This window comes from Macrobrachium rosenbergii, chromosome 6 (assembly GCF_040412425.1).
Source record: "Macrobrachium rosenbergii isolate ZJJX-2024 chromosome 6, ASM4041242v1, whole genome shotgun sequence".
NCBI lineage: Eukaryota > Metazoa > Arthropoda > Malacostraca > Decapoda > Palaemonidae > Macrobrachium > Macrobrachium rosenbergii.
In genome coordinates this window covers 9,091,680-9,114,518 of record NC_089746.1, presented here as the reverse complement: position 1 = coordinate 9,114,518, position 22,839 = coordinate 9,091,680, and the positions used below count along the sequence as shown (strand labels likewise).

General features: G+C 42.7%; 2 protein-coding genes across 11 annotated transcripts in view; one reads left to right on the top strand and one right to left on the bottom strand.

Annotated features, from left to right (window-relative positions):
* Positions 1-9,495, bottom strand: part of LOC136839167 (short coiled-coil protein homolog) — a 45,746-nt gene extending 36,251 nt beyond the window's left edge. For 6 of the 9 annotated variants that reach the window (XR_010853235.1, XR_010853234.1, XR_010853237.1 and 3 more), the window contains exons 1-2: positions 9,375-9,495; positions 6,859-6,929 (exon numbers count right to left, since the gene is read on the bottom strand). Coding sequence is in view for 4 of the 9 variants with exons in the window: in XM_067104848.1 (XP_066960949.1) it covers positions 6,859-6,929; positions 9,375-9,493 (190 nt within the window). In the remaining 5 variants the exon portion in view is untranslated. Of the gene's footprint in view, positions 1-6,858; positions 6,930-8,508; positions 8,648-9,374 lie in introns of those variants that run through there. The other 3 variants (XR_010853238.1, XR_010853236.1, XM_067104851.1) reach the window with 1 other exon arrangement.
* Positions 9,496-12,168: 2,673 nt separating this feature from the next.
* LOC136839166 (erythroid differentiation-related factor 1) overlaps positions 12,169-22,839 on the top strand; it is a 57,039-nt gene continuing 46,368 nt past the window's right edge. The window contains exons 1-4 of one of the 2 annotated variants that reach the window (XM_067104847.1): positions 12,169-12,258; positions 12,439-12,504; positions 14,699-15,017; positions 15,183-15,313. In XM_067104847.1, coding sequence (XP_066960948.1) covers positions 14,727-15,017; positions 15,183-15,313 — 422 coding nt within the window. In that variant the 5' untranslated portion in view covers positions 12,169-12,258; positions 12,439-12,504; positions 14,699-14,726. Of the gene's footprint in view, positions 12,259-12,311; positions 12,505-14,698; positions 15,018-15,182; positions 15,314-22,839 lie in introns of those variants that run through there. The other variant, XM_067104846.1, reaches the window with a different exon arrangement.

Genomic DNA, 22,839 nt, shown 5'->3' with positions numbered 1-22,839 from the left:
GATCGAACCATTCCATTTTTCATGTCAGATTTTCCTTCCAATGTCTCCTGAGGGAGGTGGGCGACGACTATCAAATATATATCTGCCGGGTAAGTATGTACAAAACTTTATTTTATCATAAAAATATCATTTTGTACATGCAACTTACCCGTCAGATATATACTTAGCTGAATGGCACCCTTGGAGGAGGGCAAGAGACAGCAAATAACTAAAAATGGGAAACAACATATGTTGTAGGATAAACAAAAACCATGGTTCTTACCTGATTGGGCAGAAGACTTCATGGATACTGTCTATGAGTCTGCTTGCCTCAGGAGCTTCAGCGAGGATGTGACCTGTGACTGACAGCCCTTCTGGATCGTGCCAATGGGGGATGACCCACTAACATGGCAGAGCCTATAGCGGATCGTGTCAAAGGGGGCTGACCCACTTACATGACCGAGCCTACACCTGAATCGTATCAATGTGGGGCTATCCCTCTTACATGACAGAGCTAGGTGTCCATAAAAATACAAGGAACATGACAACCAATCCTGACCACCTGACCAATCCTAACCTTGTTAGTGATAAGAATTGAAAAGGGAAGCATAACTCCATCACCCTCTTTCAACCAACCATAAAAACACACATCACCAAACCTTAAAAACAACTGAATTAACTAAACTAAATAGGATTGGATTCAGCTCCCTGTCCCAGCACCGAATCCGAGATACGTATGCTCCTAGAGAGAAGCACTTATCATACTGTTACTCTAATATCTCGTAAGTAATGAGATGCGAACGTTGAATTACACCTCCAATAGGTTGCCTCTATAATAGACTGGAGAGACAACGTCTTGTGAAAAGCCAAGGATGTAGCAATGGCTCTCACCTCATGAGCTTTCACTCTAAGGAGCTTAAAGTGCTCATCCTCACATGAGATATGAGCTTCCTTGATGAATATCCTTAATAAAAAAAGGCCAGCGCTTCTTTGAGATCGCTCGTGAAGGATCCCTGACAGAGCACCAAAGACTTTCAACCGATCCTCCCAGTAATTTCTTCTTTTCTAAGTAGAATTTAAGGCTCCTGACAGGGCATAGAGTCCTCTCCAACTCATGTCCTGTCACAGAAGAAAGACCTTTTAATTCAAAGGTTCTTGGCCACGGTTTAGAAGGATTTTCATTCTTGCTAGGAAGAATGGTTTAAAGGAGCATATAGCAGAACCTTCCTTAAAACCAACTTTACCTTCTAAGGCTTGTATTTCACTTATTCTCTTAGCTGAGGCAAGGGCAAAGAGGAAAAGTGACTTCCTGGTGAGATCCCTGAAGGAAGCTTGATGAGGAGGTTCGAATTTCTTAGACATTAAGAATTTCAAGACTATGTCTAGATTCCAACTGGGAGGTTTCAAGTCATGAATTTTGACGTTTCAAAAGACCTTATAAGATCATGAAGGTCTTTATTTTCAGAGATATTCAGATCTCTGTGTCTGAAAACTGATGATAACATACTCCTGTATCCTTTAATTGTGGATACAGCGAGGTTGCATTGTTCCCTCAGGAAGATAAGGAAATCAGCAATGTTTGTCACAGAGGTACTGGAAGAGGATATCTTATTGGTCCTGCACCATCTTCTAAAGACCTCCCACTTCGACTGGTAGACGCGAAGGGTTGAGGATCTCCTGGCTCTTGCAATAGCCTTGCAGCTTTGTGCGAAAAACCCTTCGCTCTGACCAGACCTTCGATAGTCTGAAGGCAGTTAGACTGAGAGCGGGAGATTCTTGTGGAATCTGTTGAAGTGGGGCTGTTTGAGAAGATCGTTCCTGTGTGGAAGCGATCTGGGAAAATCTACTATCCATTCCAGTACCTCTGTGAACCAATCTTGAGCTGGCCAAAACGGGAGCTACCAGGGTCAGTCTCGCGCCTTCCGACGACGCAAACTTCCTTACCACTTCTCCCAGGATCTTGAATGGGGAAAAGCATACCCGTCTAATCCTGTCCATTCTAGAGAAGACTGTCTATTGCAACTGCTCTCGGGTCCGAGGATCGGAGAGCAGTAGTTTTCCAGTCTTGCATTCCAGTGGGTGCAAATAGGTCGATATTCGGCCTTCCCCACAGGTTCCACAGTTTTCGCAGACTTCTGAATGGAGAGTCCACTCTGTGGGAAGGACCTGATCTTTCCTGCTGAGAAGGTCGGCCCTCACATTCCTTTCTCCCCTGTACAAATCTGGTGAGGAGTCTGATCTTCCTCTCCTGAGCCCATAACAGCAACGTTTTTGCCGTTTCAGAAAGGGAGAAGGAGTGTGTTCCTCCTGTTTTCTTATATAAGCCAGGGCAGTAGTGTTGTCTGAGTTCACTTGGACTACTTGTCCTGAGACAAGAACTCGAACTTGATGAGAGCCAAATGTACCGCTGTCAGCTCTTTCTTGTTGATGTGCCAGTTCACCTGGTCTCCTTCCCAGGTGCCTGACACTTCTCTCGACCCTAGTGTTGCCCCCATCCCGACTCCGAGGCGCCTGAGAACAACACTAGGGTAGGGCTCGGTAACTGAAGAGACAGTCCTTGGTTTAATTTTCGAGGGTCTAACCACCAGTTGAGATCCTCTTTTACCTTGTCCGAAATTTGGAACAAAGTTGCTAAGTCCTGAGACTTCTGGTCCCATCTCTCCTTTAGGTAGAACTGAAGAGGTCTCAGATGAAGTTTTCCCAAGGAGACGAACTGTTCCAGCGAGGAAATGGTCCCCAGCAGACTCATCCACTCCCTCGCCGAACAATGTTTCTCCTTAGAAAGACTGTCACCTTTTCTATGCAGCGATCTATTCTCTCCTGGGATGGAAAGGCTAGAAAATCCTGAGAATCCATCAGAATCCCCAGGTAAACAATGCTCTGCTGCGGAACAACCTGGGATTTCTGTAGATTTACTAATAGTCCAAGGGACTGTGTCAGATTTAGGGTGATCGACAAGTACTCCAGACAACTTTCCTTTGATTGAGCTCGGATCAGCCAATCGTCGAGATACATTGATATCCTCACTCCCTCTAAGTGAAGCCAGCGTGCCACATTCCTTAAAATGCCCGTGAACACTTGTGGGGCCGTCGAAAGTCCAAAGCACAGGGACCTGAACTGAAAAACTTTTCCCTGAATCACGAACCTCAGGAATTTTCTTGACGAGGGATGAATGGGAATGTGGAAGTAAGCGTCCTGCAGGTCCAGGGAGACCATCCAATCCCCTGGACGAAGAGCTGAAAGAACCGAAGAGGTAGTTTCCATCTTGAACTTTTCTTGATCACGAAGAAATTCAGGGCGCTTACATCCAGAACCGGTCTCCAACCCCCCGAGGATTTCGGAACCAGAAAAAGCCGATTGTAAAACCCCGGGGAATGGAGGTCTTGAACTGGTTCTATTGCTTCCTTTTCTAGCATCTGCTCCACTGCTAGAAGAAGAGCCTGGTTCTTGACGGGATCCCTGTAGCTGGCGGATAACTCCCTGGGAGTTGATGTTAAGGGAGGACTTTCCCTGAAGGGGATAAGGTAGCCTCTTCTTAAAATGGAGAGGGACCAGTCGTCCGCCCCTCTCTGTGCCCAGACTTCGGCGAATTGTAACAGTCTGGCACCCACTGTCGTCTGGAGTACTCGTTCCTCACTTTGTCCTTTTGATCGGACGAGAGGAAGACCTTCCTCTTCTCTCGGGTCTTTTGCTTCTGAAGGAGGATCTAGACGAAGGACCACCTTGAAAGGGCTCCTGAAAGGGAGCCTTCTCCTTCTTGGCGAAAGGGACAGCAGGTCTGACCCTCTTCGACGACTGGGCCAAAAGATCCTGTGTCGCCTTTTCTGATAAAGAGCGAGAAATCTCCTTCACCAAATTTTGAGGAAAAAGGTGGGGAGAAAGAGGAGCAAACAGAAGAGAGGATCTCTGAAGAGGAGACACGGACTTCGTGAGGAAAGAGCTGAATACTGACCTCTTCTTGAGTATACCAGCTCTGAATAAGGCAGCGACTTCCACGGAACCGTCCCTCACGGCTTTGTCCAAACAAGACAAAACACTCACAAAGTCGTCCATACACAGGAATTCGGGGTCCCGAGTCCTGTTGGCCAAAGCTCCAAGAGACCAATCCATAAAGTTGAATACCTCCACAACTCTAAAAAGACCCTTGAGGAGATGGTCCATTTCGCTCATTCCCCAAGTCGCCTTCGCTGAAGAAAGAGAAAGTCTCCTAGAGGAGTCTACCAGATTAGAAAAAATCCGTCAGCTGATGTGGGGAGCCCCAACCCCATAGGCTCCTTGGTCTCATACCACATTCCTGACTTTCCCAAAAGTTTCAAAGGGGGGAAAGAGAAAACCGTCTTGCTTGCATCCTTCTTAGATTGCATCCATTCTCCGACTCCTTTAAAGGCTTTCCTCATCGAAATCGTAGGGCGCATCTTGACGAACGAAGAGGGTCTTGCTGACTTGGTGCTGTCCCACAAAGATCCCGGAGAATCTCCAAACTCCTGAATCAGAACCGAAGCCAACCGTTTGTAATCTGAAACTCCAGCGTCCTTAGGAGATTCCTCCTCTGATACTTCCTCCAATGCAGCAGGCGGAGAGGAAGGCTTAAAAGAAGAAGAGCGCCTATCAGGAGAAGCGAGCCTGGATGGAGAAGCACTCCTGTCCAACAAAGAGCGCCTACCAGGAGAATGGCGCCTGACAGGAGAGGGGGTCCTGTCCACAGATGAGAGCCTTCCAGGAGAGGAGGCCCTAAAGCGAGGGCGCTTGGCAGGAGAGCGGTGTCTGCCGGAAGGAGGGAGCTTGGAAGACGACGAGCGCCTGTCCAAAGGAGAAGTACTGCGAGGTGAAGTGCGCCTGGAAGGAGAGGCGCTTCCCTCCGATGACGAGCGCCTGGAAGAAGTGCGCCTGCTGGGCTCCAGACGGCGCCTGGAGAGGGCGAAGAGCGCTACGACAGGAGAGGACGAAGAAAACTTGCGTAGTAGAAGGAAGCTTGGCAGGAGAAGAGCGGACGAGTTGAAGAAGAGAGCTTCCTGGAACTCTTAATAGGAAGAAAGTCATCCTTCCTACGAGACGAGGTATCCTTTGCAAGAGATCCAACAAGTGCCGATAACTGCTCCTGGAGGTCGATCAAAATCTTCTTCGTCGAATCCTTAACTCCTGTTGGAGAGGAGGAGGGGGATCTACGAGCTCTCTTCCTGACTATAGGAGAATCCTCGGGGAAGCGCTCAGGGCTCGAGTCCAAAAGCTCTACTCTAGGAGCCTTCCAGGATCTCTTCAGAGGGCGTGACTCCTCAGCCGAACTCCAACCACACTCGGGAGAAGACGCGTCAGACGACGAGAAACACTTCTTCAGGATGCCTTTTCTATGGCGATCCAAGGCAGCCTGGGACGCAACTACAGGATCTGCCGAAGGGACGCCTGATCGTTGGGGATGCTCTACATCCTCCCTGCGGCTTTCGACATTCCTCCTCCACTGGTCCTGGGAGTTTGGAAGAGGTCCAGGCCTAGGAGCAATGCGGAGCCGATCAGACGCCCCCTCCACTGCACTGGGGACACTGCACATATCACTGTCACTCTTACCTTCCTTCATCGCACGCAGTTGTGATTTCATCCGAAGAAGTTCCGCTTTCATCGCAGCCATTTCAGAGGACGAATCCACAGGTTCGATGAAGGGAGAAGGGGCTGAAACCAAAGGATTAGGAGAGTCTACTGTGTTAATCTCTAAATCGTGCTCAGCAGAGCGAGACCTACTCGAGCTTCTGGAGGAAGCCTTCCTAACTCTATCCTTTTCAAGCTTCTTCAAATAAGAAGTCAAAACCTTCCATTCTTGATCAGACAATTTCTCACACTCCTTGCACCTATTGTCCGAAGAACAATCATTCCCCCTACACCTCATACATACAGTGTGAGGGTCTACCGAAGCTTTCGGCAACCTCACCTTACACTCTTGCCTCAGCACACACACGGAACACAGGTGAAACATTAACATCAGACATCTTAATGAACAATCCAAAAGCAAATCAAAAAACAGTCCACAATAGCGTATGCCAAACCAAAGATCCAATACGTCACCAAAATCAGGCCAAAACAGATCCTCAGCAAGCAAGAAACGAAAATCAAAGCAGGAGGAACCAACAACAGATGTTGCCGGAACCAGCGACAGAGAAAATCTGATTAGAAAACGGGAATGGTTCCTATTCCCGCCACCCAGCGGCGGGTATGGTAGATCACCTGACCTACCTGTGCGTGTGCCGCGAGTTTTGAAATTCTGTCGGGAACGTCGGAGACTATAGCTAAGTATATATCTGACGGGTAAGTTGCATGTACAAAACCTTAACATTCACTGTATTCAGACACAGTGTGATAAAGATACATCAGACAATGAATAATTTGTATGGAGGAGCAAAAGTATCCCCTTGGGTAGACAGAAAGTCTCTCTTTTATTATTACCCATTTTCTCTCTTGGTTTTGTCTGATTCTACCATGATAGGCATTTGTCTGATTCTATCATGACAGGCAGAGTACAAGCACGTACTTTAGTACGAACATAAATCTGTTATGAATATTATTATTATTATATTCTATACACACAGCATCCAGAAAATAGCTCCACCACCAAACCCAAACCCACAGTCTAGTATATAAAACATATCAACATCATCAATACATATACAACAGACGATGTCCCTAGTGAACATCAGTTACTACTCAAATTACTCACTACTTTGCTTTAGAAATAGACAACATATTAAATTTCTTTGTAAAACACAGGCTACCATACAGCGAAATTCACAGTGTTTAAAAGGCGAAAATAACGTTAAATTGAAAACCATGAGGTTTTAAAAAAACTAAAGGTAACAAAAATAAAATAAAATTTTGAAGTAATGTAATTCTTACCTGATGGATCATCATCAACTAAAGGTATACTACTGTCATCCTGGTAACTAGACATACTGCTAACACTCATTCTGCAACAGAGTACAATATAAAACAGATAATGAAAGAAATTATCATCTGAGTAAAATTGGAGTACAGTATGTGGACTGTACAATTTATGTTGCTACCAAATTTGAATTAAGCTCAATAGCATTGTACAATTTAAGTTGCTACTAAATTTGAATTAAGCTCAATAGCATACATATTAACATACACATAATACAATGCAATCCTTCATTACCTTAAATAAAATTCTGAAATGCTTCAAACTGGATCTTTAGCATGTGTGATGTTTTACTATAAACACAGTTATACTGCATTTTTTACTGCTTAACAGATATTTAGCTTGTTATGCAATACAGCACACCTATCACAAGACTTAACAAAAAGATTATTAAGAATATTAAGTCTTCTCAAGACGACTTAATATTCTTAATATAATCTCTATAAAGCTGAAGTTCAAAGTACTTTATGCATTTGGTCTACACAAAAACACCTCTTGCATATAAATGAGTTTTTATGTAGTGGGCCTTATTATTACTGTACTGTAATCTCCAAGACTTACAAATTAATATGGAAGCCAATCTACCTCCTTTGAGTTTAGGCATCTCAGATTTTTGGCATCTTCAATCTTTGGTGGAAAGTACAGAGACAGTATTCACTCCAGAAAGTGAGTAACTTTCAATCATATCATAACTTGTATTCTAGTGAACTAAAAACTAAAAACCCATATTCATTTTCCAGAATTAATGACATAATCATACTTATTATAAACTGATTAAGATTTTGCACTGAAAAATAAACAGAATCTCACGTTTTAATATTAGAAAACTGCTACAAATCACTGAAAAATACCTAATAGGTACCATTATAACTGACTATTATTTATCTGACATTTTGCGTGAATACATCAAGTCTCACCTTAATAGGGAGGGAGGAGGGGGGGTGGGAGGAACTACAAGGGAATAATTGAATCTCGGATAAAATGACTCTGGACTGTGAACGAAATTGCGAGTTAGGAAATTAACGTTTACTTAAAGAGTGTCAATTAATCAATATTTCATTAAAAATTATCAGCAAAATCATGCTGCATAGGCTAGTTGAACATTCATAAGATGTGGCATTACCCCATGGCTAACATAGGCTAACCAGCTAGGTCTCAAAGAAGTACACCAGTCAACCACGTAATATTGATTTAAGATTAGTGTAATTTGCCTAGACACAATGGCAAAGCACAGCAACTGCAGATGGGGATGGAGGGGCGTATAAGTAATATCCTGCACCCCAACCTAGTCTTCCCTTGACCTAACCTAACCAAGGGCATGGTGCCCTCACTCGGCCAGGGTGGGGCTTTGGTCCAAAATCTCTTTAAATATTTTCATTCATTCTCAAGATCGTCTGTAACCCCTAGTGTTGGGTAAACCCGGCCAAAGCTAGCCTAACCTAGTCTATAGATTTGTTTGGTCTGGGCTAAGCAGCTTAAACACGAAGACCTTGTCTAGGCTGGGCGAAGTTAGCCTTCCAGAATAAGCTAACCTAACAATACACCAACAGATTTACGAAGGATGTTGAAACAATTTAGTCACACAGTAAAAAGCAAACCACATTTACCTTAAAGATTATGACCCCAACGACACGAAAAGGCCCACAAATTTGGAGACTTCGGTTAACCGCAATACGACCGTGAACAAATTCTTGGTACTGTCTAGACCAGACAACCAGGGATGACGTCATATGTTACCACTGATCTGCGAATATTTATTCCCTAAACCTTGTAAACAAATGCAATTTTTATTGTGGCAGATTGTATTTAATTCTTGACGACAGTTGGTAGTGAAACTTCAAATAAAAGAAATGTAAGCCCTTAACATAACCGTATTTTAAGTGATATATCACTGAATTCTCATTAGCACAAGAAAGTATATTAAAGCTCTAAAGCTTGCCCTTTGTTGATCAATAAGTAAATTGCACAAAAAGATATTTGAAAACTGCAATGTAGAACAAAATATAAAAAAAGCAATGTTGTATCGCTTTATTATACACCTTAGAGAAAGGATATCAATCAGATGGATAACTGAAGGCCAAGTTCATGACCCATATCGGAATTGATGGAATACAAGCATTAAAGAAATATGCAATTAATTTGGTTTTAAACCAGAAGAAATAAAAATTGAGAGAGAAAAGGCACTAGTAAAAGAAGTAAAAAAGAGAGAATTGTTGTATCTCTAGAAGTAAAAATAAAGAGAAAAAGGGCAATGAAGAAAATGAGATCTATTAAAAACCGAGCAGATAGCTGGAAGAATGCATGAGATAGGCGATGGAAATTAATAGAACCAAGATGGTTGCCAAAAAGTGGAACGAAGTTTTACAGGAAGTGTCAAAATTAATTTGGTGTAAGACACATAAAACATGTTAAAAAAAGAGTAAACGGATACTTTGCACCTATCTCCGAAGAAACAGCATGCCCGCAAACTTACTTCTTGGAGTGAGCAACGAGTACCCGAGGTCCTCTATCTAATGTTGTCCAATAATAATTACTAGTCAGTGCTGAAATATCAAAACAAATGCACTTATACTGTCCAGAAATATGTCCCATACGCAAATTCAATACAAATCGACTTGCAGAGTTTTCTTGGAGTATAAGTTACTTTTGAAATAAGGTTCATGAGAAGTAAAATCTTATAATTCCACTAAATTTCTAACTGCTTCATAAAATTCTCAAAATAATTCTAAGTCTCTTAATGACTCATGACATATAGAGAGACAAGTTACTTACAACTATAATAATTTCTATTATAGAAAACGGAGCCGCACCCTAAACCAGAGCAAGATTAAATACAGCCCAGCAAATTATGATTCTCTCTCTCTCTCTCTCTCTCTCTCTCTCTCTCTCTCTCTCTCTCTCTCTCTCTCTCTCTCTCTCTCTCTCTCTCTCTCTCTCTCTCTTTTCTTATCGATCTCTGTTTGTGTGTGCACGTACATGCACACGTACTTTCGGCCAAATTATTTATCCATTCCAGTATTTTCTTTATGGAATCAGAAGACAGGTCTAAATAGCTCGTTTGTTACTATCATTTACTTTTCAAGTTATTTTTCACCAGAATTTGAACAATTATGACGTAGAAACGACAAATAAATTTTATGTAGATATGTGGAAAACTGCAAATGAAGCTTTGTTCCTGGCTTAATTCCATGCTTCAGGGCTCAGTGTCATCTTTCTTACATTCTTCCGATCGAATAAGTTTTCATTTACCATGCCATATATATATTTGAATACATGTTCATAAACCATTCTCTTGGGTACTTATATTACCTTACTGTAGTTATTATGTCATTCTAAATTCATATTCATTTCATTATTCACTCCACAAACACTGTTGTTGCCACACTATAGGCCTACCCTCAAAATCTATGACCAAAGCCAAGATATCTCGGATGATATGATGCATTCGATTTTATAGTACCATGAACCACTGATTTTACTAGTTTCCCAAACTATATTTCCCCATACACAGGAATTTCCCGCTAATGCTTCTCTATAACTGTAGATGTCTTTATTTGGTCCTACTCTGCTGCTGAATGCGCCAATCAAGGCCTGCACACTTATTTTTCATATACATATATATGCAGATATTAAAAGAATACGGCATATTTCATATAACTGGTAAAGCTTCACTATCGTAACACTCAGAGACTAAGAACGTCAGCAGTTTCTTCTGGAAAGACTATCTACTTGAGAAATGAGAAGCAAATCACAGTCTAGTAGCTAATCTAAATATCGTAATTTGTCAGGTATCTGAATAAGTTATTATCATTCTTCATTTGAGTGTTACCAGGGCTGCTTGCCTTTTTTTTTCTATACCAACAAGCATGAATTCATGACCTGTTATTTCATTTAGTTTTAATTACTTTTTATGACACTCGTTTCTTTGCACTCTAAGAACTTCAATCAGTTTCTTTTTCGCATCCTCGATGTCGTTAATGAAGAAGTAAAATTGGGTTTCATCAGCAAAAATATTGCTTCTGATTCATCACATGTCTCCATAGTGCATTTGACAAATCAATCGTATAAATATAGAACAGGAGGAACATGAAGATGAATTCTAGTCTGTATAGGCTACAATTCTTTCTTTAATTTAAGTAGTCTTGCAAGCAATCGAGTGCTGCATCAGTGATTCCAGTGAATCATAAATCTTTTATAGTAGTTCATGCGCAAGCATATCGAAAGCTAATGTGAGATTAAACAAAGCCATAATGCCATATTTATCCTCTTCCATCATTTCCAACATACTGGAAACAGAACATACAAGAGCCTCCGTGAAATTAACTGCTTACGCGTTGACTAATGATTCAGCAAAGCTTTAACCTTTACCATACGTGCTGCATAAGTAGTTCATCAAGAAACACATATTTTAGCAATTCAGACTTAGAGGATAAACTCGAAACAAGTTTGTTTGCACAAAAGTGATGTTAGTCAAGCCATTTCATAACTGGCTGAACAATAACTACTTTTCCCAATAAGGGAACTTACGTTCACAACTTCTGGCATTTATAATTTTAAACACTTGAGAGAGGGACCCCAGGTCTTAAAAACAGAAGCAATGATGAAAGGGCACCTTATTTTCAACGCTGTTTATTATTGTTATGATTTTTTTTATATCAGTATGCCACATCTCCAAAAACGTTAAAAAATCCTTATTTTTGGATTTAATTTCCAGATCTTTTTTTCAGTACAGCGTGCAATAACAACCTCACATTTTGTCTCCTGTGAATTCACCTGAGACGTGTGCTGTGGGCCGCATTTACCCTGTATCTTTATCTGCTTTAGTTTTCTATCTATAAAATTAAGAGCTGTCGCTTACCTCATAACAACTTTCAATTATTAACTTTATTTACGCGAAATTATCAGTTCTGGGGCAACCGTTTTCCATTTCTACTTCAGCTCACATATTTTCAATCTCAGCCTCCCTGGTAACTAGCTAATCAATTTGCTTCTCCACCAAGAAACGCTCTTCTTTAAATTTGAGCATGTACTTTTTTCTCAATGGTCACCCTTCTTCCTTTGAAAACTGGAGATGAGATAATTAAAGATATTCTACTGGAATAGATAGAAAATTTCTCGACGAAGCTAGAACATTCTACAAGTGCTGATGACAGAAACCCTTTGTGAGGCTTAAACCTTGTATATACCACCTAAGGCTTGAAGAAATATTGACAGTTCGTATACGATACTTCTAGCTATTCTTTTCACCCTTTTTCGAGTTTTAAATTATTATAGGAGCAGAAAGCAAGGTAGAGGGTTAATGGTCGATATAGGGAATCTATAACCAATACAGTTTAGAGCAAATTTCAGTTGATGCAGTAAGCGAATTATTATATTTTATGTACATGTAACCATGTTACATATATGCAGCATTTATACAGCATTTGTCTTATCAACATGACTATATTTAACTATAGTTGGCACAAATTCCAAGCTGAAATCAATTTAGGTTAACTCGATATCTATGAACTTAACGTAATTGTTTGTTTACATTTCAGGTTGGTCAGCAATATATACGACTCCCATGAGCCCTTGGTGATTTTCAAAGGCAACTACTTTCTTTGGTAAGTTGCATTTGATTTAAAAATTTTTTTTTGTCAAACTCTTGAACGGAACTTACGGAAGGAGATTTTTCCTCTTGAACAACTTGTGGGCCAGGGCTGGCCTGAAGTAGCGGGCTGTTCTTTTATTTTATTGGCGAGATTACCTAAGCTTAGCAGGAAAAGTGTTGTCCTGGCCTGTGATTCGCCGTACTACTTGCTAGCATTACATATGAACCATATAGTTTTTCGACTGGTTATCGTATTTTAGGAAATTCTGACCCTTCTAACAATGCCCAAAATGAGCATTGCTCTAGTCACAGCAGTCGGAAAGTTTGGAAATGTATAAACCACAACAGCCTGACTGGTCGAAAAAAAATATGCATTCCATGTGTTTCAACAGGTAGCCTACCATTACCAGAAACTGATTAAGGATGAAAAATGTAGCATCCCAACTTAACCAAGTGACGGTATTATTTTATAAGTTGCCAATACACGGTATAAAATTCTAACCCACGTTTTTGAAAAGAGCTCTTCATTCTTGTTCTTTTGAACCCCATAAACACTATGCGCAAATGACAAATTAAAAATGAATCAAATTGGGACTAAGGTAAGACAATACCACCCCCCTCTCCCATAGCTAATACGGCAAAATTGTAACCAGTGAACACCCCTAGGGTATGTTAGGTTGGTATTTTTGGGTTCTCTTAGTGCTCAATCATTTTCTGGCCATTTCTGCATGAAAAACCCAAAATGGGTTTTCATGCAAAAATGGCTGGCTGGAGTCTTATTGGCAACTTATAAAATTTTACCGGGCCGTTAATAGGCAGGGGCCATACCAAGCATAACCCAACATAACCCTGCCTAGGGCACATTTACTTACTGGGATGTGGGGGAGCAATCACACCCCCAACCTAATCTGGCCATAGCCTAGGCAAAAAGTCATAGAGTAAAATGTATTACATCCTAACCTTCCCTAGAGCACCATAGGCTAAATCATAAATGTGACATACAGAAATTCCTCTTAACTTATTGTAGGACAAACGATGCAACTGCATATGTGGATTTGTGTGGGCATGTCACGAGTTATCATAATCGGTTCTTGGCCAATGGTGTGAATCTTGCATGTGCTCATGGTTTTTTTTTTTTTATTGAGAAGAGATGATACCTTACTTACTTTGTAGGTACAGTACTTTAAGGTGAGGTTATGCAGACCTGAATGAACTATGCTTAGGCTGTATCTGCATATACTTCCTGTGTATTCAAGAACTTTATTTAAGTCTGGTTAAGAGAGCTCTCAAGATTACGTACTTCAGTCCCAGACCAAAGCCATGCCCTTCTGTTAGTGTGCCTAAAATCCTGGATTTTTGCTACAGGTTTTAGGCTATTTAAAAGAAATATATCTCTTAGCCTAACTAATAAAAGCTCTTTGTACAGCCTAGCATATAACAAGAGTTACATGTTATGAATATTATTAATTTTTTTAATGAACACTATTTTTTTATGATATATTTATGGTAAGGATGTATGTTAATTAACTCATTTTTCACCTTTCCATCCTCTTTTTATGATCACGGATTCTTATTAAGAGTCTGTACTTAGCATTAGCTTCATAACCATATAGGGAGTAGGGTACAACTAACAATATATATGAAAGTAGTCAGTGTTTTACACCAGATTAGGTAGTTCCAAGTAGTAATTAGTGAAATCTTTGATGTACAGTAGATTTATTAGATTTAAGATACCTATAGCCAGTTTTGTCAGAGGTTTTATTAGATTAAGTGATCAAGATCAGTAGCAGTTTGAGATACTGAAAAAATATAAGACTGTTTGTTGTGTACCAAGTACAAAATGTAGAAATGCTTGTGTTCCAAAAGTATATACAGTACCCATTATTTTTCTGGAATTGCACTTCTAGACATGTTAGTTAGTGTACATTTAACTGTAGAGTACACATGGGGATTTTTAAAGAGAAAGAGCTGGGTGAAATGGTTTAGGAAGTTCTGCTTCCGGTGATCAAAGGTCTGCTTTTTTTTAGTGAGAAATTACAATTCTCTTTCCTGTGCCTGGCATTATTTCAGATGTGTTTTTTGAGTTATTGTGAAAGTTTCATATCAAGTTAGTGGAATGCTTTGAGGCCATGTAGTTGTGTACAAGCGGTTCTTTTAAATCCCATAGTTTTCCATGTTACTAATGCTGCACATTCTTTGTATTTCAGATTGTTAGTACTTTAATCATTATAGAAAATGGAAGCAAGTAATGATGAAGAGAAAGAAGGGAACTCAAACCAGGATGAGGATTTTGAAGTTGTTCTTCCCACTAAAGCATCAAAATCGCTAGTGATATCAGAATCAGTAAGATCATCACAAGCATTAAGTCCCATCAGGAAACCAACTATGGGGGCAGCATGTGGTCAGTTTTTGAATGATAAGAAGACAGCAGAGTCTTATCACCAGGAGAGGGACCTAGATGTTCAAGGATGCAGAGATGAGCAAGATTTACACATACATTCTGCAGCTGTTGTTAAAAGCTCAGAAGTGAGTTGACACTGTATACCAGCGTCTTATTGTGTCTTTTGTCTTGTGAAATTGCACTTTAAGTGTGCAGTGATATATCTTGCAACTTTTTTATTAGTGTTTAGGATGTTTTTGAAATTTTTTATGCATGTTATTTGTGCAATGCAACTGCTTATTTAATTACAGGTAGAATTTCCAGTACAGTTTCGTGAACTACAGTCTAACACAGATTTAAAGAGGCCACCGTCTAACTGGCTGCAAGATCACTCCTCCATTAGATTGCCTAATCCAACATTGAAACATGCAGATTTCTCCAGGTAATTCGTTATTGTATCGTAATGTAGCTTATTGCAATACACTCCCTGAGCACCTGAATTAGCCCTGGTTACCCACCAGCCCGAACTACATCCCCGTAACTTTTACCCATTAATTGGGTAATTAACTGTCAGCATTACCAGTGCTTACAGGAAAATCTTGTCAAAATGAGTTACCTGAAACACCATTGGTAACGCTGCTGCAAGTCCCAGCTCAGTGAGGCTGGGTTCCCCAGTTGCTTTCCGTTCGCCTTGCTGCATGGATGTTTCCTGCTTCAGGTGAACTTTTGGTTATTAGCCCGACCCCTGTTTACTAACTTTATTGAAATTGGATAATGACATGGACCATATTTTCGCCTTTTTCTCCTGGATTGATCTTTCGCCTGGCATTGGATTTTTCTCTCCCGTCTGGACTCTGGCTTGATTTGGACTCGCCATGGACAGTTAGGATAAAAAGACGCCCCCTTTGGATAGCACAACTGCCTCAACCTCTGCTACAGCTACTGCTACTGTTGGAGATGCTGCAACCCACCGATCGTGCACAGGTTGCAAACGGAGGATGAGTACCCTCAAAAATGACAGACATTCAGTTTGTATAGCATGTAGGAAGGTGCAATGTAGCTTAACATTGAGATGTGATGAATGTAGTTCATGGTCAAAAGATCAGTTGGAGGATTATGTTAAACAGAAAATCTCTAGTTTCCAAGAGCAAATGTAGGGAACCAGCTGTAGAAACTCAGAGTCTAGACAAAGAAGCTTTAGAATCGGAGTTATTTAGGAAGTTAAAGGATAAATTATCAGCTAGCATAACAAATTTATTTTCTAGTTTCATGACAAAGTTATCTGAATTCAAAGAGCAAAATATGAGTGCTAGGGAAATAGAAACTAACCATTCTTTCTCAGCTCCCCTGCCTGTTCCAGAACCAGCCCTAACGGGTGCCAGGGGTCATGGAGAACCGCAAACCTCGAAGGTAGGATCTGCTGGCCGCCCCTGGCGCAGAGCAGGCAGTGTTAGCAGCAGTTTTCCCCGTGTCTTCGGATAGCGTAAGTTCAGAGGTAAATTTAGATATAAGATTGACATAGACGAATAGGGATAGTGAGGTAGCAAAGAGTGTAGGAGAGAAGTTGAAGGTGCAGTCTTCTTTCGGGGCAGGTGCAATAAAGGTTCCGGGATCCTTGTTAGATCCAGCAGCGGTTCTATTTACGGCTGCAGTCTTCTTGCAACAAAATGTTGCTAAATCTGTTGAGGAGGATTTAGATTTAGTTGTACGTTTGTCAGGTTCGGGAAGGTTGGAGGATTTCCCTTCCTCTTTGAGAGTTCCTTTTCCTTCTAGGGAAAAACTTTCTTCGGTTGGTGATGGTAATTCATTTGATAGGACATTAAATGTAGCAGAATATAATGCTGATTTATCGGGGCTTTCCAAAGGGTATAGGTCATTGGTCTGACAGTGTTTTAATATAGGGTTTTCGAATATCCATGATCATGTAATGAAGAACTTTACGGAATTCACAAATGATGTATTACAAGATTATCAAGGGTGACCGGAGTCTGTATATTTTCTGTCTCTAAAATCTATGGCCTCCTCTGTAACCTCAGATTTTTCCCTATCCTCTACTGCTTCCAAACCTTCTTCCGCTGCTCTTTCTCTACCTTCCCTTTCAGGCCACCTTTCGGGAAACATTTCTGGTACTTTGTTAGTTCATCTGGCATCTATGCCATTAGCAGGTTTGTCTTCGGTGCCATCTGTGGCGAATTCCGTACTTTCTCAGGCTTCCGATTCAGTTTCTGCGGCAGTTGGCAGCATGCCTGCCTCAGCGTTTAATGTTGCAGTACCAATAGTTTCCGCAATCGCCCCAGTACCAAAGCTGTCTGGTGTTTCTTTGGGTTCGGTACCTCGTAATCTTCCCTTTGAAACCCTTTCGAGTTCAGGGCCAGTTGGGACGATCTTTACCTGCCCAACATCGTTGGCAGGAGCGCCGGTGGTGACTCCGAGTGTGGCATCTTCCTTCTTTATTTCTTCGGTTCCTCCTTTCTCAACTTTTCTGACAGGTTCCTCTGTCCCTCCAGCTAAGGCGGTCTACATAGGTTCGGGTTTGATTTCGGGTCATCAGGGACCCTTTCCTTCTTTAAGTAGGGGACCTTCTGTTCTGGATTCCCAGTCTCACGTGACTCTGCTACATCCGGGTTTGTGTGGTGCGGGTGTTGCAGTCTCTCTGCTCTCAGGAGTAGGCTTTGTCCGTCCAGATGTGACTGACCCAGGTGTTGCGTCATCGTCTTTGGAGGGTGCGAGGTTTGCGCAACCTATTTCAGTGACTCCCAATGTGTTAGGGACTGATTCGTCAGGGGTCTGTCTTGCGCCGTCCAGATGTGTTGTGTTCCGGATCATCAGGTTCAACGTTTGCTAGGGGTCAGCCTGTCTTATTTCCGGTTTCGTCTCGGTTGAACCAATGGGACAAAGACTGTTCCTATGAAGAGGGGGATCAGATACCGGAGGCTAGTTTTCCTTCAACCAATAAGTCTGAGTACAGACGGATGTTGGACTTTATCCGCTCGCTGTATCTACTGTCCAAGGCTCCGGAGGAGCCGACACAGCATAACCAAGCTATGTTCAAGTCGCTTTATGCAACAAAACCGGTTGTAGCACAGTCACCAAAAAATCTGTTCTGGTTTGGCAGGGTTGAGCAGGCTTTGAGAGGAGCTGACAGTAGGTTGGCATCCTTGATAGGATCGGGTAAGCAGGATTCAGCCTTGCTTCTTATTCGGAAGGGCTTTTATAGGGTCGCGGGTAACCCTTCTGCGGCTGTTAGGGTGTCGCTGAACGAGTCGGAATAGGCTCTTCTATCTCAGGTTCCATCATCGAACCGTCTAGTATCTATTTCGGCCAGGGAAGCCAGTATCTTGGAAGACACCTTCCACAACCAGTTGGAGGCGTTATCACACACTATGTGGATGCTATCTGGTCTGATAGGGTTGCAGCGCAGAGTGCCAGATCTTCAAAGGGGTCCAGAATGTCTTCTCCTTCGAAGCGCTCTCGCTCCAAGTCTCCGCGAAGTTCTTCTAAGAAAGTATGCTTTTCATCCAGGCTTTCCAGTTCTGCCTCGGATCTGAAACCTTCCAATCGTAAGAAGGATTTTCGGAAATAGGAGACATTCCCTTCACCTGCACCTGTAGGAGTTGCCTTGCCCCTTTCTGGGACATCTGGAAGGAGTGGGGCGCGGAGAGTTGTGTAGTGGAGGTCTTAAAGAAGGGTTACAGAGTCCCCTTTCACTCTCCTCCTCCACTATCCAACACCACAATTCCACACACACATGAAACAAAAATCCTAGGAGTCACATACAACACTTCAATGTCATTTGCTCCACATGTCAGTAACATCATCAAGAAATGCAGACCTAGACTAAATGCACTAAGATCACTAACAGGCACAACATTTGGACAACAAAAAGAAACGCTCATCACAGTATACAAACAATACATCCGCTCCATAATAAACTACGCCAGCCCAGCCTGGCACCCTGCCATATCCAACACACAACTAAACAAACTACAAATAATACAAAACACAGCTCTTAGAATCATCCTTGGCAGTACATATCCACACCAATAGAACACTTACGATGAAACCAAGATTCTCACCATCAGGCAACACTTAGACATGAGAGGCACACAATTCTTGGCATCAGTCTTAAACAACACAAACAGCCCATGCTATTACCTTCACGACCACCCTCCAACACACAGGCAAATAGGGAATACACCACACAGACACTATACAAATATCTTGAATTCTGTACCACCACCCACAAACATCACACAAAACAAAAAGCACATCCATACTCACCTCACCAGACAAGCACTTAATAACCTTCCCAACAACAAAATACTCTGCACCCCCACCCAACATAAGCAGCACAGAAACACAGCTCTCAAGATTGGAGAGAGTACACCTGACTCGACTTCGCTGTGGTCATTACCAATCACTAAACACCTACAAACACCGCATAGACAACACCCAAACAGACATATGTCCACTCTGCCAAGTTAGTCCCCACACAATTACACATCTCTTAGTAGATTGCCCTAACTTGGCAGCCCTTAGACAACAACACAACATCCACACTACCACACAGTTATGGTCAGATCCAGTAAGCGTGGTGTCCTTCTTGCGCGGTGCAGGCTTCCTGGCATAACAGAGTCTGGGGAACCACAACAACAACAATAACTATCCAACTCACCAGTGCATCTTCCGAGTTACTCCCCTTCTTCCATCAGGGGGTTAGTTTTGGTGGCAGAGATCCGAGCCCTTTTAGAGAAGGGAGCCTTAAAGCCTGCTCCCCCTTCTCTGGGGGTTCTACAGCCGGGTCTTTGTGGCCCCCAAAGCGGGAGGATCTTGGAGACCTATCATAGATCTCTCGGGTCTCAACAAGTTTGTAACCCGACGAAGTTTCATGTGGAAACTTCCCAGTCGGTGCTGCGGTCGGTCCGGAGGGAAGATTTGATGATTTCAGTGGACCTCAAGGGCGCTTATCTCCAGGTTCCGATTCATCAGGAGTCTCGGAAGTTCCTTCGTTTCTCGGGTCCAACTGGGACATTTCAGTTCAAAGTCCTCTGCTTCAGTCTGACCACAGCACCTCAGGTATTCACGAGGGTGATGTCTCCTGTTTCGGACATCATGCATCGTTGGGGCTTCCAAATAAGATACCTCGATAACTGGCTGGTTCAAGCTTCGTCGGAAGGCGAGGCTCTGCAGGCAAGGGATTTTCTTTTGAACCTATGCCAGAAGTTAGGCATACGAATCAATTTCGACAAGAGTTCTCTGTTTCCAACGCAAGTAAATACGTACCTGGGAATGACGATTCAGACGCGTCTTTTGAGGGCTTTCCCGACAGAGGAGGGGGTTCTGGCGATTTTAAGCCAGCTGGAAACTTTCATGTCAAACAAAGTTCAACCTGTGAGCTTATAGAAAAGCCTGCTGGGCCGGATGGCCTCCCTATCCCTTCTTGTTCCAGGGTCTCGTCTTGGGATGCGTTCTCTGCAGGTGTGTCTCAGGAATCACTGGGACTTTCGAGAAGAGAACGTGTCAGTAATCTGGGACGATTCTTGCCTGAAGGATCTTTGGTGGTGGTCAGAAGAACATCATCTGACCACCGTTGTAAGATTGGACTCCCCCTTTCCAGACGTACATCTGTACACAGATGCCTCAGATCAGGATTGGGGTGTAGCCTTGGAGGAATCTCAGGCTCAGGGCCTTTGGAAGGATCTGGATCGGGAGGAGTCCATAAATTACAAGGAATTAAGAGCAATTGAGAAGGCTTTTAAGTTGCTTTGCAGAACAGGTAAGCAACAAGACCGTAGCGTTGTTCTGCGACAACGTTACAGCAGTATCTTATCTCAAAAAGGAGGGGGGAAAAGATCACAGGTGTTGAACGATGTAGCACAGAGAGTTCTCCATTGGTGCGAAGAACACACAGTTTCGCTCATTTCCCAATTCATTTTGGGAACGCTCAATGTCTTGACGGATGCTCTGAGTCTGTCACAGGAAGTTCTCAGAGGGGTATGGACAATAGTGTAAGATGAGGTGCAACTGCTGCTCAAGAGATGGCCGGCGATGGTAGACATATTCACCACCAGGATGAACCATCGCCTTCCAGTCTACTTCTCCCCAGTAGCGGATCCCATGTCCTACGGGACAGACGCAATGTTGCACTCATGGGACAACTTACAAGTTTATGCATTTCCTCCCTTCGGGAAGATACAGGGAGTCCTTGCAAAACTCAGGAGCTGCAAGAACACTCAAATGACCCTGGTTTCTGGACCTCCTGGACCTGTTGACGGAAGTTCCGGTATTCCTCCCAGAGAGGAGAGATTTACTCAAACAGCCACACTTCCACTACTTCCACCAGAACCTCCGCGTGCTGAAGCCAGCTGCGTGGAGACTGTCCAGCGAGTGGTCCTTCATGCTGGACTCTCTAAAGCAGTGGCTAGACAACTGTCTCTCTGCTTAAGGAGTTCAACCAGGGAGTTATACCAGGCCAGGTGGGCAATGTATCGTGGATGGTGGCAAAAACAAGGGCATTGTATTTCGCACCCATCAGTTGAGAAAGTAGCAGACTTCTTGCTATTTTTAAGGAGAGACAAAAGACTTTCTTACTCTACAATTACTGGGTACAGGTCAGTGCTGACCAGTACATTCTGCTTTCACCTTCTGGAACTCTCAACCAGCAAGATTCTTCACGATCTGTTAAGATCTTTTAAAATAGAGTGCCCAATTCTTTCGCTTTGGGTCCCCTCATGAGATTTAGAGGCGGTGTTGAATTTCTTAAGATCGGCAGCCTTCGAACCCTTAGTCTGTGCCCCCAAGGCAATTAACTAAGAAAGTTTTTATTTTAATTGCACTGGCTACAGCCAAAAGAATTGGAGAAATTTGGGCGGTGTCCAGGACAGTCTCCTTCTCAGGGAAAGATATTTTTCTTTCTTACCTACCGGAATTCTTGGCAAAGTCCAAATCTGAAACGAATCCTTTGACAAGGGCATTCAAGGTCACATCCTTAGAAGACTTTGTAGGAGGCGACATTTCCGAGATGCTTTTATGTCCAGTTAGGGCTTTAAAAGTCTATCTGTCTCGGACTAAGAAACTTTTGCCTCGCCCGAGAATGTTATTCGTTTCTCCTAAATGCTCTTTGCGTTCGATCTCCAAGAACGCAATCAGTTTCTTTCTTCTGGAGGTTATCCAGCAAGCATTGGAAGGCTTTTCATCAACTTCGGAACCTTCAACTTTGTTTGCGCATCTGAGGGCGCATAGTGTTAGAGGAATGCCGACATCTTCAGCCTTCCTTAGAAATTATTCGATGTCAGCGATTTTAGAAGCAGCCACTTGGAAGTCAGTGTCAGTCTTCACTACCTTTTACCTCAGGGACATCCAATTTTCGTCAGAAAAGGGTTACTCGCTGGGTCCTTTCGTGGTGGCTAACACTATCTTGTAAATGCATGATAAGGTTGGGGGCGGGGCGGGGGTGGAAGTTAAGTGTTCACGCTAGTCTTGGAATTTGGAATTCTCCATTGATCAGGATCCATAAGGGGAGCATTAGGCAGGACATTAGCATGATGAAACTAGGCTGAGCCAGGTTGATAGGATCTTTTCTCCAAAACCCCCCTTCTGCACAGATGTCGGCTGCAACATACGGCGAAGAACCCGAAGAGACTGCACATTCAACTTCTCCTCCATACAGGCGAGGCTATAATAGCCACGTGGGAGGTTCATTGTACCCCTCCTTACATGAGAGTGCTTTGATTAGCCACATGGGAGGTTCATCGTACCCCTCCATACATGAGAGTGCTTTGATTAGCCGTGTGGGAGGTTTGTCGTTCTCCGCTACTCATGGGAGGCTGTGATTAGCGATATGGTAGGAGGGTTTTTTGCTACTCTCTATCCATGAGGAGGTTTGAATACCACATGAGAGGTAGCTCGACTCAGACAGTACCGAGACTTGAGACTGACGTCGAGGGTACTCTCTCTACAGGCATCCTC